At 47.8% G+C, this 17493-nt stretch overlaps 1 protein-coding gene and 1 long non-coding RNA gene across 15 annotated transcripts in view; one reads left to right on the top strand and one right to left on the bottom strand.

Moving 5' to 3' along the window:
* SPECC1 (sperm antigen with calponin homology and coiled-coil domains 1) overlaps positions 1 to 17493 on the bottom strand; it is a 188651-nt gene that overhangs the window by 112680 nt on the left and 58478 nt on the right. For 12 of the 13 annotated variants that reach the window (XR_012499346.1, XM_074342064.1, XM_074342059.1 and 9 more), the window contains one exon: positions 16500 to 16632. The exons of the other annotated variant lie outside the window; for it this stretch is intronic. Coding sequence is in view for 11 of the 12 variants with exons in the window: in XM_074342064.1 (XP_074198165.1) it covers positions 16500 to 16632 (133 nt within the window). In the remaining variant the exon portion in view is untranslated. The remainder of the gene's footprint in view (positions 1 to 16499; positions 16633 to 17493) is intronic. 13 annotated transcript variants of the gene reach the window in all.
* Positions 9916 to 15115, top strand: LOC141573548 (uncharacterized). Of its 2 annotated transcripts, XR_012499348.1 has the most exons (4): positions 9916 to 10428; positions 10752 to 11225; positions 11463 to 11861; positions 12223 to 15115. It is a non-coding gene; the product is annotated as an uncharacterized LOC141573548 (long non-coding RNA). The 2 variants fall into 2 exon arrangements; XR_012499347.1 differs by having other exon boundaries at positions 11463 to 15115.

Genomic DNA, 17493 nt, shown 5'->3' with positions numbered 1-17493 from the left:
TTCCAAGGGACTCAGAGTGATCATCCGGAGCCCCGGGGAGGTGGCGCGGTAAGTTCCACAACCTGTGCTAAATGACCTCAAAAATGCTCTAGGGTTGTCCTAGGTGCCTATGACGCTTGTTTAAAAGAGCAACGATGTAATTCTAAATGATTATATTTATCTAAGGTGTGATTTCAAAGGTAAAGGTGTAACTAAATTGATAAATTAGACATTTAAATTATTATTTTCTAGCACAGGGAAGTATATTCAGTATCTTATAGTAACCTATAATGAAAAAGAATATGAAAACCAATATATGCGTATTTATATCTATGTATGACTGGGACATTATGTTTTACACCAGCAATTGACACGTTGTAAACTGGCTAGACTTCAATTTACAAAAATTAATTTTAAAATTATGTATTTTCTATTTCACTTATATTTGAAATGGATATTTAAGGAAGACCAAAAAAAGGGTTTTTAGGAATCTTCATTGAATATAAGAACCTCCTTACATTTAGGCATTTATACAATAAAATAATATCTACACGGCAATATTTTTAATGCTTTCTCACATTGTACATATTAGTATGTGTAAAAGTGAATTTGGACATGTATGTAGCAAATTACTACAAATAACCAAATAACAAATAACCAAGTAACTGAAAAACAGGGTTATACAGGAGTTGCTTTTTCTATAGCAAGTATCACTAATACCTTAACAATAAACATATTTTACTTTCATGATCAGAAAACAAAACAAGAAAAAAAATGTGCATATCCTTAAACTTAGCAATTCTTCTTCTAGGAATTTATTCAAAAGAAATAATTACAAATGTACATAAACATCTCACTACCAAGATATTAATTCTTAACACTTATTAAAAAAATAAATAAACAAATGAGACCTAATTAAGCTTATAAGCTTTTGCATAGCAAAGGAAACCATAAGCAAAACAAGAAGACAACCTACAGAATGGGAGAAAATACTTACAAAAGATGAGACTGACAAGGGCTTAATCTCTAGAATATATGAACAGCTCATACAGCTTAATAAGAAAAAAACAAATAATCCAATCCAAAAACAGGCAGAAGACCTAAACAAGCAATTCTCCAATGAAGACATATGAATGGGCAACAGGCACGTGAAAAAAATGCTCAATATCACTAATTACCAGAGAAATGCAAATCAAAACCACAATGAGGTATCACTTCACACCGGTCAGAATGGCCATCATTCAAAAGTCCATGAAAGATAAATGGCTGGAGAGGGTGTGGAGAAAAGGGAACCTTCCTACACTGTTGGTGAGAATGTAGTTTGGTGCAGCCACTATGGAAAATAGTATTAAGATTCCTCACAAAACTAAAAATAGATTTACCATATGATCCAGCAATCCCACTCCTGGGCATATACCCAGAGGGAACCTTAATTCAGAAAAATGCATGCATACCAGTGTTCATGGCAGCACTATTTACAACAGTGAAGACATGGAAACAAACTAAATGTCCATCGAAAGATGACTGGATAAAGAAGCTGTGGTATATTTACACAATGGAACACTACTCAGCCATAACAAATGATAAAATAATGCCATTTGCAGCAAACTGGATGGACCTGGAGATCGTCATTCTAAATGAAGTAGGCCAGAAAGAGAAAGAAAAACACCATATATCACTCATATGTGGAATCTGAAAAAAAAAAAAGGACACAAATGAACTACTTACAACTTAGATGATTGATTTCTTGAATATGTGTGAGCACATCTGATTGTCCTTTATGACTGGATTACTGCATTCTGTTGATTTTTATTTTGTGGTTGGCTTTATTCCTTTGATAACTATGTAAGCTTAAAAAACTAAAGCTCTAAACTGTTCTTAAAAACAATAAACAGTGATATATGTAAAAAATGTGCAGTATATTATATATATATATTTACATGTAACATATTATATATGTACAGTCAAATTGTATCAATTTTACCTAATAAAAATGAAAAATGAAAAAAATAAAGTCTGTTCCTTTAAAGACAATAATGACCTCAGATCTAAAGTAACACCCCAACACAGGTCTAACAGTCACTGGGGACTACCTGTCTGTCAGCTGTTCCCTCCTCCTTTCTTGCTGAAGAGCTCCATGGACGTGAGACAGGACACTGATGGAAAGTCACACGGTTCTTAGCTCAGGAGTGACTCTTAGTGACACAGTCTAAGCCAATAACAGTGACTCCATTTTCCTGGCTGGTGGCTGGGGGAGGCCTGGTGGGAGGGCTGGGGAAAGCTTTCTTGCCCTGAAGGGGACACACTGGAAGAGATGCCCTTTTCCTCCACTGGACTTTGTCCTCTGCTCGCGATCAGCAGAATTACAGCAGCCAACTCCACCCAGACGGGGAGGGGAGCTGGCCAGAGGGCTCCGTCCACATGCTGCAGAGGGCAGACCAGAAAGACGGAAAGAACTGGCTCCTCCACGACATCACTGTGTCCCCAGATTAGACCACCTCTGAGTCACCCACCTTTTGTTTCGTTAATACTGCATGGTACGCTTCCAGCGTGTGGAAGTCCCGCTGAGTCAGGGTCTGACCTCAAGGCTCTTTTTCTCAAGTCAGGGATTCAGGTTAAAGAGACTAGCTAGCCTGCCAAGGACCTACAGGTGAAAAGGAAGGAGCGGGGGTTTAAGTCAGGCCCATTGCCTCCAAAGGACTTACTCTTTCTTTTTCTACCTCTCTGCCTCAGAGAGAAGCCGAGCCCAGAATCTTCAAAGTGAAGCCACTAATTCAGGATTCAGGATTCAGAAAAGCAAACAGTTTCTTGTAATAAGTAATTGTAAACTCCAAGAGAAAATCTTGAAAACCCTTCCTGGATTACAGAAAACACATTTTTTAATTAAAAAAATCTTCAACAGGGCTCAACTTAAATATAAGTAACATCGCTACAATCTAAGTGAAAGAAGATGTGACCATCAGCGCTGCAAACCCCATCCAACAAAATTCCCACCGTCCGTCCCCGTCTCCGCCAGCCTCATTGAGTGCCCGTGTCACGCTCCCCTCCCCCCAGCCTCAGAGCTCTGTTGCCCACCCACCACTTGCCCACGCAGCTGCGTGTAAATGCTAAAAACTCATCGCTGGCCTGAAGAGTCTGAAGTTCACATTATATGTGAAAGACAAGCCAAGGCTGAACATTTACCGGCGCCTTGGTGGCACGTAAGGTTCCCTAGGCTGCCGAGTCCAGGAGCACAAATGGGGGTCGAGTTAACAGGGTGAAAAGGTATCTTTCTAGCTCTGGTCACTTATTACTATAACTCGACCTTCATCCCCACTGCAGACAGGCCAAGCCTGCCACCCAGCCAGCGCCGCAGGTGTCTTTTGCTTCTGTGCCCGGTGTGGTCGGATGCTGCCCTGCCGAGGGCCTGCCCTTGAGGATGCCCGGGTCTGGCCGGGGGCCCCGGACCCAGAGCTGCCGCCCGGCCTGGCAGGCCTAGCAGCGACCGTCCTTCTCGCTGTATCGCTGCCGAGAGGGGTGTTAGGAAAGAAGACCACCCTCGTTTACCGCCGGTTGCTTCTGAGAGCTGGGTTCTGTCTGGGTCATGCTTTGACGTTCTTTGTACTTTTCTACATACGAATTTTTAAAGCTATCAGGCGTTGATCATCTTCAAAAAAACAATGTCATTTTTCTTACCAAAAACTGTGTGTTACCAAAAACACTAACGTGGCTTTTTGTGCCCTATACTGAATATAACAGGAGATCAGATTTTCCACACCTTGGAGGGGCTAGGGACCTGTTTTGCACATGACACTCTTCACGATTTCCATACGCTAAAGGAGTGGGGAAGCCTTGACTCTCTTAACAAGTCGAAGGCCAACTTGCTTAGCAGAGACAAGAGTCACACAAAGAAAACCAAGAGAAACTTAAACGCAGGGAGAAAGTCAAAGGGAGGCGAATGAACGAAGTTCAGTAACTGGACCAGAAGAAAAGTTCCTCAGGCAAACAGCATGTCTATTGGTCTAAAAACCTCTCCAGTGATGAAAAGGTGGCAGGAAAAGTCGAGGGAGGCTCTGTCGTGGTGGCCTGGAGCCCGGGGTGGGGCGGGGGCACCGGAATTGACTGGAATCAGCACGAGGGACCTTTCTGAAAGTCTTGTGAAGCTCCGTCAAGGTGGACGGCTGTACGCTTACTAAACACCAGCGGCTTGCACGGTTCAAACGGGTGACTGTGATGATATGTAAATTATATTTCAATAAGACTGGGTTTTTTTTAAATCAAGGGAGATAAATGGATGAGCCTTCAAGACTATGAATTATTTCTGAACTAAAAAGAGCCCCGTCCTCATTCTGAATCAATTAGCGTGACTGAATCCTGGGGGTGCCTCGCCGCTGAGAAGATAGGCTGGGAAGACATAGGCTTTGAAGATGAGATAAAGGGGGAGAGAGATAGATGGACTTGCTTCCGGAACGCGCTGCCGGCAGCTCCCACACCCGGCTCCATGCAAAGCCACAGACAATGACTGGGCAGGAAGGAGGGACAGCGCAGGCCGGGACCCACGAGGCCCTGATGGGGATACAAAGGCAGCATGTCTTTGAAAGGGGGAAAAGCACATCCTGTTGTGAGATCAAGAAAGGCTTCAAGGAGGAGATGCTGTCTATAGGCTGGAGCTGGTCCCTCCGTGGCTGGAGGCGCAGGTGCCTGGCAGGACACGTGTGTCCCCAGATGTGGGCCCCAGCAGCTGGGCTGCGCCTGTGTTCATCCAGGGGAACAAAGGCTTGATGGTGAGAATGTCCTGCGTGTGTCCCTGCGCCTGGGACTGGAGCTCAGGGCACCAACAGGGTGGAGATGGGGCTGCAGGGGTCACGCTGGATGAAGAGGTTTGCCCCAGTCCCTCTCGCGGCCCAGCAGGGCTGCACCTGAAGTGTCTGAGCAGACGGGTGGCTGATGAAACCTGCAGTTCAGGACGGCTACTCTTCTGGCACAAACCACGCTGTCTCATGCACCTGCTGCCTGACACTTTACAGGTATCGAGTCACCATGTGAATAAGACGCACTGACCAGTATCCTGGGTGGGATGAGCCCTCTCGGTGCCCCTGCTCCCTCCACACGGGGCGTCCCTGTACCGAGAGGCCTGCGCATTTGTCACAACCCCGAATATGGAATATGCTCGAACTAGTGATTTTATTTACATAGCTGAATTATCATGGGAACCAATGACATATGAGTGCAAAGAGAGACGCTTTCCTCAAAAGCCACTCTGAATGCTTTGAAAAGGCTTGATGAAGGGAGCTGTTTAAAAGTGCTGGAAGCAGCTACACGAGATGAGGGGTCCGTTTGCAATCCCGAGAGAGGACCCCGCAGGCATCTTCTTCTTCCGGAGCACCCAAGCCCTCGCTCCTGTCTAGAGACTAGAACCGCAAGTCCGGGAGGCGAGGTCCAGGTGTGCGGAGATGCTAACGCACTCCAAGAAAACGCCCTGGCTCTGCAGCAGACGGCGGCGGGCGGGAGCACTTGGACGTTGTGGGTGAAAATAAAACGTTTAGAGTGTACATTTTGCTTTTTTAGGATTCCCTGATTTAACCAACTTCGTCGACCAATTGACCCAAACTGGTCCCCGTCACTTAGGGCAGGAGTGTGAAGCAAGCGTTAAGGACAGCCCAGCTCCAGCCGGGAAGCGTCGGTGCTTTAGATGAGAGACGCTGTGCAGGGTGGGGTCAGGGGAGCCCAGAAGAAATGAGACACCGCGACAGAGAGCATCACACACTGAGGGGAAGGAGGCTGGCAGGTAACAGCAAGGCTGATCTGGGCGAGGGAGCCCGCCGCAGTCCTGAGGAGTCGGACCTAGAGGAAGCAGGGGAACCAGGGCAGCAGGGCGGTGAACGTCCTCCCCATCAGTCCCACGAGAACGCAGAGCGAGACCCCGGAGGGCCGGGCTTCCCTTGGCTCGTTCACCGCTGCATCCTTGGCACCTAGGAAGATGCCCGGAACTTGGTGGGCACTAAGCATTTGTTGAAGGAGCAAACGGATGGACACACATGCAGAACATCCGTGAGATGCTGTCAGCAGCTGGGGGCGTGCTTCTGGAAGGCAGTGCAAGGTGGGGCAGAGATGCAGGTCTGGGAGTCATCAGGGACCTTCTAGTCCGCGCACCTGGAAGACTGTCTCCTACGAGGGAAGACATCTAGGAAAATGTGTTTCAGCATAAAGGCAACCCCTTCCGGCTGGGGAAGGATGTTCACAAAGATCTGACCCTGTCACTTCCAAACCTCTCCACCGAGGAGTGCGGCACAGAGTAGCGCCTCCCCAGCGGTAACCAGGATTCCTCATTTACTGGGGCGGCGTCCCTGAACTTCTCTGGCTGTTAGAACATTCCTCTGTATATCAAGTCAAAACCTGGCCCTCAATTGACTAAAAATGACTTGTTTTGACTGAAAAAGGACTTGTTGACCAAGTGCACTCAGTGATAACTTTGGGAGAAAAAAAAAAAAAAAACACCTTGTCTTCCAGGCAAGGCGCCCCAGAGGCCAAGGCAGGGAGGTTTTATTTAACTGCAGTAGTTCCCAGCCCAGGGGTTCCGTTAAGGGGGAGGGTTTGAGGGAAAGAACATGTTACAAACGCAGCTACATTTCACCCTCTGCCCTCGGATCCTCCCAAAGGCTGTTTCATTTCATCCACGCCACTGCCCGAGGTGGGGTGTGATTAACCTCATCTTACAGGCAGGGAGACACACGATGCTTCTCCAAAGGGGAGATTCTGAGCCCCCCCAACAATGAGTAACGATGATGCCGACGGGAGAAAAACGGGGAGCGTCCCAAACAACCAGTGTGACTGTGACCCCGGCAAATGCGAGGGCGTGTCGACGACTGAAGAACAGGACACAGAGTCAGGGGGTGAGGGGGCTGTGACGTGGGCAGAACTCTGGAAGAAAAAGTCTGAAAAGCTGACCCTGAAAAGGAGCCGAGATCTGCTGGAAATGGTTAAGGGCAAAGCCCCCAGCCCACCCCGCCCACTGCTCTAGACCCCACACCTGTCCTGTCCCCTCTCACAGGTACACCCCAAATGTAGCACAGGGAATGACACTCAATGTCTTGTAATAACCTTTAATGAAACAGAATATGAAAACGAGTATGTGTGTGCATGACTGGGACACTGTGCTGTACACCGGAGACTGACACACTGTAACTGACGATACTTCAATTAAAAATAATAATAATAATAATAAATAAAAATTAAAGAGAAAAAACAAGGACACCCCAAAATGGTTTGCCCTGCAGAGGGCAGGTCAGACTTCAGTGAGAGGATTCTCAAATCCAAGAAAACCACCAAATGAGTTTAAATCCCCCGGCCCTGGGAAATTACAACCCCAGACGCTGAGGTGACTTTGAATGAGGTCGTGGATGGTTATGTCACCCCCGAGAGGCGACGGCTCGGGCCCAGAGAGACAGAAACTGCACGCACAAGGGGGAGTGGCGTGGACCACGGCCGGAGCCCTGCGCACGTGGGGATGACCCACCGGCCCCCGCCCCGCGCCCCGCACGCAGCAGGGACAAGAAGCGGCACCTGCCCCCGAACACACTGGGCGTCTCTGGGATACCCGCGTGCCAGACGGCGGGTGACGGGGCGGGGGGGGGGGAGCAAAACATGTCACCGCCCTCTTCACATGTGGTGCCATGGGAATTGCAGAGCCTACTCACAAAAATGAATACAAGTGAAAATTTTTACCTGGCCAAACACTAGAATTTGATAGAACAGATTTTTTTAAAGGAATGGCTTGCAAGGGCCTCGAAGGAGACACGGGGACTGCCGGGAGCCGGGACGGGTTCACTCGGAAAACTCATCGCGCGTAAGCAGCTGCAGGAGGAGCCTTTCTACCCGACTTCGCTTCGAAGCCCACAGACGCGGCTGCTCCCTAGAGCAGGGGCGGTTCATCTGCTTCAGGCCCCGCAGCTGGGATGCGGCAGGGAGGGCGGCCCCCGCCCCCGTGCCACTGCTCCCACAGTCTTGTGCTGCACCGCTGACGTGTGCTGGCGCGCCCGCGTCAACCCCACACAGAGTTCCCGCACAATGCAGATGATCCAATGCAGGCTGATTTCACTTATTGTTCATCTCTTGCCTCAGTGTCCCGAAAGGCGTCCCCACCGCGTAAAACCACCTCAGCTGGACTGTCTTTGGGGGTTGATCAAAGGAGGAAAAACAGCCCTTCTAACAGCATTAAGACAATTGGAGCAAGGTCCAGTGGGGCCGACGCACTTCCACTTTGCACTGTACTCTGAGTGGGAAAAGTACCTTCCCAGCACGCAACGAAGTTTTGACCTGGAAACCAATATGCAAACAAACAAATTTCGAAAGCAAGCCAGTCAGCCGAACAAACTTTCAGGAACACCCTGTATTTCAGGATTCTGAATATATGCAAATCTGAGACCACTGAGAGAGGATGGCTCGGGGCCAGAGAGACGGAATGTCGGTACCACTGGTGACACTGTCCTGTTGCTCTGCAAGAAGGCACCGTTGGGGGAACTGGTAAAGGACACAGGGAGTCTTCCTCTATTATTTCTCACAACTGCACGTGAAGCTACAGTTATTGCAACATTAAAGGTAATTTAAAATAAGGGAAATACATTTTTACCCTTGATATTGACTTTAGCTTACATTTTGATGAAAATTTATATAAAAATGGCACACTTTGAATACCATTACATTTTAAAAATCTTTGAGAATAATTAAAAGTTATGAAGTGATAGAAATTACAAAATACCAAGATGAACTCGGGAGAAAAAGTTGAGCGGAAAAAAGAAAAAGAATAAAATTTGCCACACAAAATTCACTCATTTCTGATTAAAAACAATGAAAATGAGCCAGAAAATTATTTTCATCAAATCCACAACCTAACAGGTCATCGGAAATCCTTGAAATTTCTTTTCCTTTTTTTTGTTTTGGTCTGTTTGGGGTTTCTTGGGGGGGGGAGGGGAGGAAGGAGGTAATTAGGTTTATTTTTTTAACAGAGGCACTGGGGACTGAACCCAGGACCTCGTGCATGCTAAGCACGCGCTCTATCCCTGAGCTACACCCTCTCCCTGAAACTTGGTTTTCTTTACTAGCAGATTTAACTCCTGGCCGGAACATTGCCCATAAACAGTGGGCCCTGACTTGCCTCCTTGCCGCGGGCCCTGCAACACCAGGGGTCTGCCTGATTACTACTGTCCACTCTCCTTTCTTGTGAGACCCAGCATTCGGGAAGTGAAAATCCTGTTTATTGTGATCTGAGTTGGGAATCCAACTCTGTTTCACATAGAAACACAAGGAGCGTTTTCACACATGATTATACACTGAATTTTCTAGAAATGCAGCCAACACGTAAATCAAGGGAACACAGCCCTTTGCATTGCTGAGAACTTTACCCCGAGTCGTCAGCAAGACAGAAAGTCACCGGCGTGGACACCGCCCCCAGCACGTGACAGGGCACGGACTTCCCTCTGTGAAGACAGACGGCTCTAGAAAGTCACTAGGTCTGTATGGACAGTCTTGGCTGTTTGCAAAAGGGGAGAGATCTGAGGAACCCGGGGAAACATGCACCTACGAAACAAAGTTCCTGGAAGAAATAGAAGAGTTTAGAAAATCTCTAATTTGCATCCTCACTGAAATTCCAGGAGCTTTTACAGCTATGAAGCCAGAGCAAGAAGTCATGAAGAACGAAGAGTTCACGATCAGAGAATTTCGACTAAAGGTTAAAAACACAGTAGTTGAAGGAAAGAAACACAAAGCAAAGCTTATTAGATGATAAACTTAAAAAAAAATCAGAGGATGAATGAAAGTAATCAAAACAATCAAGGGAAATATGGGACGTGGAAGACACACCCAGGAGACCTAATAGACACAAATTTGAATTTCCCGAAGGAGACTCCAGGGTAAAAAGAAAAGCAATAATGACAAGAATAAGAAAATGCCTTGAGGGCACTTAATAAATCTATCACTCAATCCTAACGACCCTGAGCAAAAGAGGGAGGCAAGGACTGAACCCACACAGCATGGACTATTCAAGCCAACCGTCTGCATCTGACTTCATGGGGAAACACCAAGGGCAACCAGAGCACAGTGAGAACAATGACACGGCCGGCATTTAACGTAGCTCGGGCCACACACGACTCGGCAGGAATCAGAAAGGAAGGGCACAGTCCGGGGGCCGGGGAGGAGACAAAAGGCGCGTTATCTGCAGCTGATACAGCCATCCACTTGGAACACATGTGCAAATCAGCTGAAAACCATTAGTGCCAGTCAGGGAGGGAGTCAGTTGCAAATTAAATATTTTTTTAAACAGCTGATTTTAAAAAGACACCGCGAGCATTCACATCAGCAGCACATGTAAAATCGGACGACTAGTGTGGAGATGACCTGCAAGTTCACGGAGAATTCCAGATTAAAGAAGAAGAAATACAATGGCCAAGGAATCCCATCCACAAAAGCAATAAGGTAAATAAAATGAAAGTTTACCCCTAGGTGTAAACTCAACCGAGGAGGGAAGAGGAGGTGGGGGAAGTCAGCGAACTTTCAGGGAAGACACAAGAGCAGACTCAGGGAACCAGGGAGGCAGCCATGGCTCTGGATGGAAGATTCGGCCAGAACATCAGTATTCCTGGCGGGGGGGTGCAGGGAGACTGCCCACGTCCCTGAATCACTGGCTGCTAGGCAGGACCCAGGAAAGCCACCAAGCCCCGAGGGCCACGCTCCCCTGGGAAATACAGGGCCGTGAAGCCCACAGGTACCGTCCGCGAATCCAGGACTCATTGGCACAGGTACCAAGTTCAAAACCTCACACCTGGGTCGCCCCAGACGCGGCCAGAAGCTACAGCTCATCCCTGGTCTGCCGATGACGGAGGGCGCAGACAAGGTGGCGCTGACAGAGGATAGAATACTATTCAGCCTTCAAAAGGCTCTCTCCCGGGCCTGGCACTGGCCTCTGGTCTGGTCCCCTCCATCCATCGACTCCCCACACGCAGCCAAAGCACCCCTTCCAAAGTGAGGTCGGGTCATTTCACTCCTCTTTCCCCAGTCCCCTAGCCCCTGCCCGCGCCCCCCACCACTGCCCCCTCCTCATTTGGCCCCAGTCACGTGCTGCCTACTGGTCTTGGGCTGGTCACCGCGTTCCTTCCATGTCTGTTCATGCAGCTCCGTGGACGCAGGGAGTTCTGTCCTGTTCACTGGGGTCCCCCTGCTGCCTGGAACAGTGCCCAGTGCACAGTGAGCACTCAAGAGTATTTGTAGACTTGGTGAGTGACTACAGGGAGGGCTGTTTCTGAAGCCAGGCACCTAAACTGCTGGTCCGGTGGGGATGCCCAGTACCGGGCAGTGTTGTGGACGAGGCTGCCATCTGGTGGCGGGACTCCTTTAGCGCTCTGGCGGGCTCTCAGCACTTCGTGGGGCCCAAGAAGAGCAGTTACGGGGTCGCAGGGAAGACTACCGCCGGCACAAGGGGCCACCCATTCCCTAAACTCCACGCCCGTCAGGTAAGACGGCAGGGCACCTGAGGGAGAAAAGGAAGCAGGTGCCCGGGCTGTACCGCAGATGCTCAGTGCTGATGAAAGCATCCGACGGGAGGAGCGAGCGCTCAGTGGGGCAGCGGGAGAGACAAAGCCACACTCGCCCACCTTCCGGAGGTTTCCTGATCTGGAGGAGAGGAGACACCATGTTCTCCTGGAGGCTGCTGTGAGGACAAGTGAGGCCGGCACGTGGCGGCACCAAGCAGGGCTGGACCACCTGCTCCCCCTGTCACCGCAGACGGCAGCAGAGGCCCGGGGGCAGATCGGGCCTGGACACCAGAACCTGGAAACACTCCTTCCTGCCCCTTCAGGCAGTGCCCGCACCGCATGCGAGCGTGACCACCCATGCAATCACTGCTACCTAAGGTGAGAGCATCTCCTCCTGCCCTAGGTTAGAGGTCCTCCGGGAGGGCAATTCCCAGGAAAATGTGCAACACAGGCTGGTCGGTCAAAGGTGTGGCTGCCGCGTGCTTAGAGCCACAACACTGCACTCTACTTTCATGACGAGAGCCTTTCCAAAGTGAACGTGTTGGAAAGAAAACCAATTATACCACCCCGTGCATTACAGAAACGTGTCCCAAAGCCAAAAGTTCAAAAACGAAGACTTGAGGGCCCTGAGAAGACTTCTGCCCCCAAGAGTCCGTGCGTAACTTAGTTACACCTCTCCTGTAGGAGGAAACCATCTACACTGCTAGCGTTGTCCTCTTTCTTTACTTTTTCTTTGCAGCTGAATCTATAGAGTTCGGCTGTGAGCCCAGTGAAAGCCCGACAGAGGTGCTGTTCCTAACGCGCTAGATCACCTGCCCCTTTGTCTCAACGGTACTGAGATGTAAGAGCCCACACTCACTGCCGGTGCCAGCACTTCCACCTCCTTCTTCTTCATGCATGACACATAAAGACAAAGTGCGATCCGATATTTCAGTGACCCCCTAAGAGCACCGTGAAGTGCAGAGACCCCGGCTGACTGCCAGCACCGCCACGCCGGCCACTGCTCTTAACGGCTTATGCCCGGGTCCAAATTCACCACGGACGCGGGAGGCAGTTTGGGGATCCCTTACCATGCACAAAAGTGCCAGCGGTCCAAAAGCTGATACAAAAATACTGAGGACTGCCTACATTTAAAAATAAAAGCTCTAGGGACAAATGTAATTTTCTAATTCAACTCGATTAAGTCAAAGGGTACCATTTCATTACAACAAAGTAGGCGGCAAACTGAGTGTGAGTGGTGACTCTAGAAATAAAACTGCATCTTATGGTCCAGCAGCCCAGCACACTTTACAAAGCACTGAGAGACCCTTGTCGTGAGAACAGCACTGTGCAGGTGATTCTGTGGTATTTCCTCAATGTGACGAGAAAGGAAGGTAATGCCCAGGGGGTGAGGAAACCAGTAAAACCGAGGTCTTTCTCTAAGATCCTGAATAAAGGGACATTAAATAATTCACCAACAAACGGTTGAGAAACACCACAAAAGGCAAGAAGAAGAGGAAGGATTTGGCTAAGGCCAAAAAATAAAGTCTAGGTTATGATTTGTATTTACTCTGTTTTTAATTATTTAAAGCAATGTATGCATGTGTTTTAAAATTTTTTTAAACAGTATAGAAGATCTATCATGAACATCTCCTTCACCCACCACTTTCAATTCCAGTAACTCTCTTCAAAGATAAGATTCCTACACCCTTCCAGAAAAAAAAGCTATGATTTCAAAAATTAAATTAATATGTATTTAAAAAGTAAAACAAATGAGGTCATACTACAGGCACCATGTTATTTTCCCCACTTAATGATCTTTCTCATACAAATCTATGGTGTCTGTTTTCCTGGCTGCGTACTATTCCACTGTACCTAAATCCCATTGTGTCTTTAGCCCTGGACTGACAGACATTTAGGTATTTCCTATATTTTACTGTTAAATAATGCCACAACTGAACATCTTGTCTACATATATAGGCATCCTTGTTCAACTGTATCAGTAGTGCTAAATGCTAAGCAGTAGAAATCCTTGGTGAAAGGTTACACGTATTTCAGATGTAGCTTGTCCTGTGCAGCAGCTGTGCTGTGTGCCGGCTCCCTCCACGCTTAATGACACCAGAAATTATCAACAGGTTTAATTTTTACTAATCTGTGAGGGGAAATTGTATATCGTCATTATTGTTCTAATCCACATTTCTTTAGCTATAAGTGAGACTTAGCATCGTCCTATTGGCTAGCTGTATTTCTTTTTTAAGTGAACTACTCATTTTTCTTCTGTACTATTTTTCTTTTCCTTACTGATTTATACAAACTCTTTGTAAATAAGTCCTGTTACGTGTATTGCAAATAACTTCCTCTTTTTAACCAAGCAGTTTTTAATATTTATGTGACTTCTCACCATTTCCTTTACGGATTCTGTGTTTGTTCCAATTTAGAAAGGCCCTTCCAAGGCCAAGACTACAAGCTGATTCTCTGATGTTTTCTCTTTGTACTTTCATGGCTTCACTTTTTAATATTTAAATATTTAATCTATTTGGAATTTATTTGGATGAGAAGAATGTGATAGGGACCCCAGCTTCATTTTTCCCGAAAGACCCAGTCGATCACTAGTTTTGAGTGAATTATCTGTCCTGATATAAAATGCCGCCTTTATCCTACACGAAATCCTCCAGCGTGTTTGGGACTTTTTCCACCGTTCCCCTGAAGGGCCTGTTTCTTCTCCAGTTCCAAGATGCTTCAGTTAGTCCCCTGATCAGTATTTTTCTGAAATTTCCTGGTTCTTCTAGAGTATTTGTTCCTCTAGGTCAGGGTTTGTCAGGAGCCGCACTGTTGACACTTAGGGCTGGACCTCTCTTGGCTGTGGGATTTCGGCTGCAGCCCTGACCTGTGCCCAGTAGGTGTCAGTATCACGCCAGGTGTCTGCAGGCCGGCCTGGGGCGGAGGGCAAAACCGCGCCCAGGGAGGTGTGCGTTTTACGTAACCCCGTTTTACCATTTTATCAGTGCTTCTACTCCCAAATTCCCACTGACATTTTAATTGGGATGAAAATGGATTCACAATCATTTTGACATCTTCATTAGAGTTAACATATTATACTCACTAAATTTAATCTTAATTACATTTTATCTTCTTAGGCAAGAACTAACGTATATCCTTCTACTTATTTATGTCTCTTTTACGTCCTTCAAAAGGGTTTTAGGATTTTTTTTTTAATGTCAGCTTTTCTAACATTAAATTTATTATTTTATCTTTTTTGCCCCTTTATGATCCCAGTGGGATCATTTCTTACACGATCATCTTTTCTGAGTAACCACTGACGGGAAAGCCACTGATATCTCACATTCTGTGGCCACACTCTGAACTCTTCCTGTAGCTAATAGATTTTCAGGACACTTTAGGTTTTGTCCTAATGATGCAACTTCCAGGAAATTCTAAGCCTCTTTTCTAAGCATACAGTGCTATTATCTGCCTAAAACTATCATCTTGTATCTGATTCATTTCCAACATTTACACACTTCCATAGCTGTGCGGCTTCACTGCCGTGGTTAATACCTGTGGGAAAACCTAGATGGCAGAGGTCACAGTGGACAACTTTGAATCGTTCTTGATTTTAATGGAAACACTTCTAGGACTTCACCCCTGAGCACACTGCTGGCTTTGGCTTGAGATACAGACATTTCACATCACCAAAGAAGCAGCCATACATTTATCGTCTACCAGGAGTTTGCTTTGAAATCAGGAAGAGTGCTGATTTTGTCAAATACATCCTCCACCTCTAGCAGGATGACCACAGGCTTTTCTTCTTTTGTCTATTAATACTGCAGTGGTGGATTCGACTCCTGAATTCCCTAGGAAGTCATTCGAGATGGCAGAAACCCCGGCGGCTGTGATGTGCACTGCTATTCTTTAATTTATGGTTGAGTTCTATTTGCTAAGATTTTCATCTCACACTTTTGCATCAACATTTGAGAGCGAGATTCCCCTCTTAGTTTTTCATGGCACTTTGTTAACTTTCAGAACCAGTGTTAGGCTGGCTTGATAAAAATAAGTTGTACTTTCATGTGTCGTATTTTAAAAACCAAACGTGTGTATATTTAGTATGAAAGCAGTCTTTCAAAAAGTAAAACCATTATATAGAAACATGAGGCCATTTCCCCTGCATCCTAAAAAAAAAAGTCACTTACACTCTTTACAGATTCAACTTTTCAAACACTGAATAAATTAAAACATACCTTTGGAAAGCGAACCTGGATTGAGATAGTTTATGTATAAGTGCAAAAATCGTAAGTATGCTACCATTCAACCCCTATTATAAGTTAGTAACGACGTGTTTCAGCTGTTTCCCCGTCTTAGACAATTGAGCAATACGTTATGATTATTAATTGAGCTGCATTATGAGTTTGACTTCATGGGAAGCCTGACTTTCTTATCTAAGTGCTGCAGGAGAAAATTAAATACGTTCTTTGATGTTTTAAGTTTCCTACACTCTGACCTCAAATAGAATGGTTTAAAAAAAAAACGCTTTCTGTTTCTCGAAACCTTAGTAACACTGGGAAAGGCCAGGGGTTCCAGCAGCCCCTGGCGTCTAGGTGACACTGCGCAGCCTTCTGCGAGGGTCTTCCCGGTTTTCACAGGACCCAGGACAGACGCGGGGCCCCGGGCCTCCCGACTCACTCACCCACTGGCACGTGCAGCTCCGAGGCAGCCCCAGACCCACACCACCCTGCCTGGACCTCAAAGGACGCGACACCTGCAATGTGACGGGTGACTGGAGGGACTGAGGGAAGCACACAGCTCCCGCTGCCTTTTTGTTCAGTTTTGCCTGTCTCCCCATGAGATGTGAAATTCCTGCATAGGGAATGTGGTGGCCTAAACAGTTCCCAGCCCAAAGTAAGTGCCCAGTACAGGCCTCATGAGGGAGGGGCCGTGAATCTCTGATGTGCTTTCAAATGGACAAGAACCCGGGTCTCTCCTGCCTGGGTCTCTCCAGCCTGGATCCCTCCCACCTGGTCCCCCCGACCTGGTCCCTCCTACCTGTGCTCCTCAGGCGGCTCTCCGTGAGCTCGGAGATGGCTCCGGACGTGGTCGTCTTTTTCAGCCGAACCGCCCCAGGGGCGGCAGCAGCCCCTGGCTTGTTGAGCATGTCCTCACTGCTGGCCCTCTTGAGCTAAGAGACAGGCGGAGGGAGAGAGGGAGCGTGAAGAGGTGCACTTTCGGGAAGGAGCACCGTAAACCAGGACGCGGCGAGCATCCCGCCTGCCCGGCGGCGGCCCAGCCTCGGGACCTTGAGCAGCAGGATGGCGTGAAGGGAAAGGCGCAAAGCTGGACACGCCCGCCGCGTCCGCCCTTCGCAGGCCGGAGTGCGAGCCGCTGTCACTGCCTCAGAGAACCCCAGCAGGTGGTGGGTGGGTGCTGCCCGTTACTCACACTTCAAATAATGAGGTTTTAAAAAAAAAGTAAAAGAAGGGCACCGGTGAGAAAAGAACTATATGTGCACAGCAGGCAGGGTAGGGCGATGCATAAGAAACTCAAAAACAATAAAAAGTAGTGCAAACACATACGTCTGGAGGAGGGAGAGGAAAGAGGTGGGAGACCTGAACTCCAAGCACCGCACACGACCTCACAGGCGCACCACGTTCAAAGAGAGGAAAGGGGCTGTTTGGGGGCCGGAAGGACACTGTTAGCGACAGCAGAACGAAAGCAGGGCCCCTCCGGTCCTTTTCTGCCTTCTTCGCTGTCATGGGAGGCACAGAACAAACATTTGCTGAAAGGGTCTGAAGTGCAAGAAGGGTCCCCTTCCCCTAGATGAGCTCAGCTGTCACCCAGGTACGTTATATTTAAGGTTAATGAGAAAACCATAGATCGGTTCTCATAACTGTTGTAAGTCCTCTTTAAGGAGCACCGTGCAGAGGAGTCGTTCTAGGAGATGGACAGCGGGACGCCCGGAGCCACCACAAGCCTGACGTCTGGAGAAACAGCGCGAACGCCCTCAGATCAACGGAGACGCGGGGCGGGCAGCCCGGCACCC

Source organism: Camelus bactrianus, chromosome 16 (assembly GCF_048773025.1).
Source record: "Camelus bactrianus isolate YW-2024 breed Bactrian camel chromosome 16, ASM4877302v1, whole genome shotgun sequence".
Taxonomy (NCBI): Eukaryota; Metazoa; Chordata; class Mammalia; order Artiodactyla; family Camelidae; genus Camelus; species Camelus bactrianus.
Note: the sequence above shows the minus strand (reverse complement) of the source record. Positions and strands in the feature narration are given on the sequence as shown.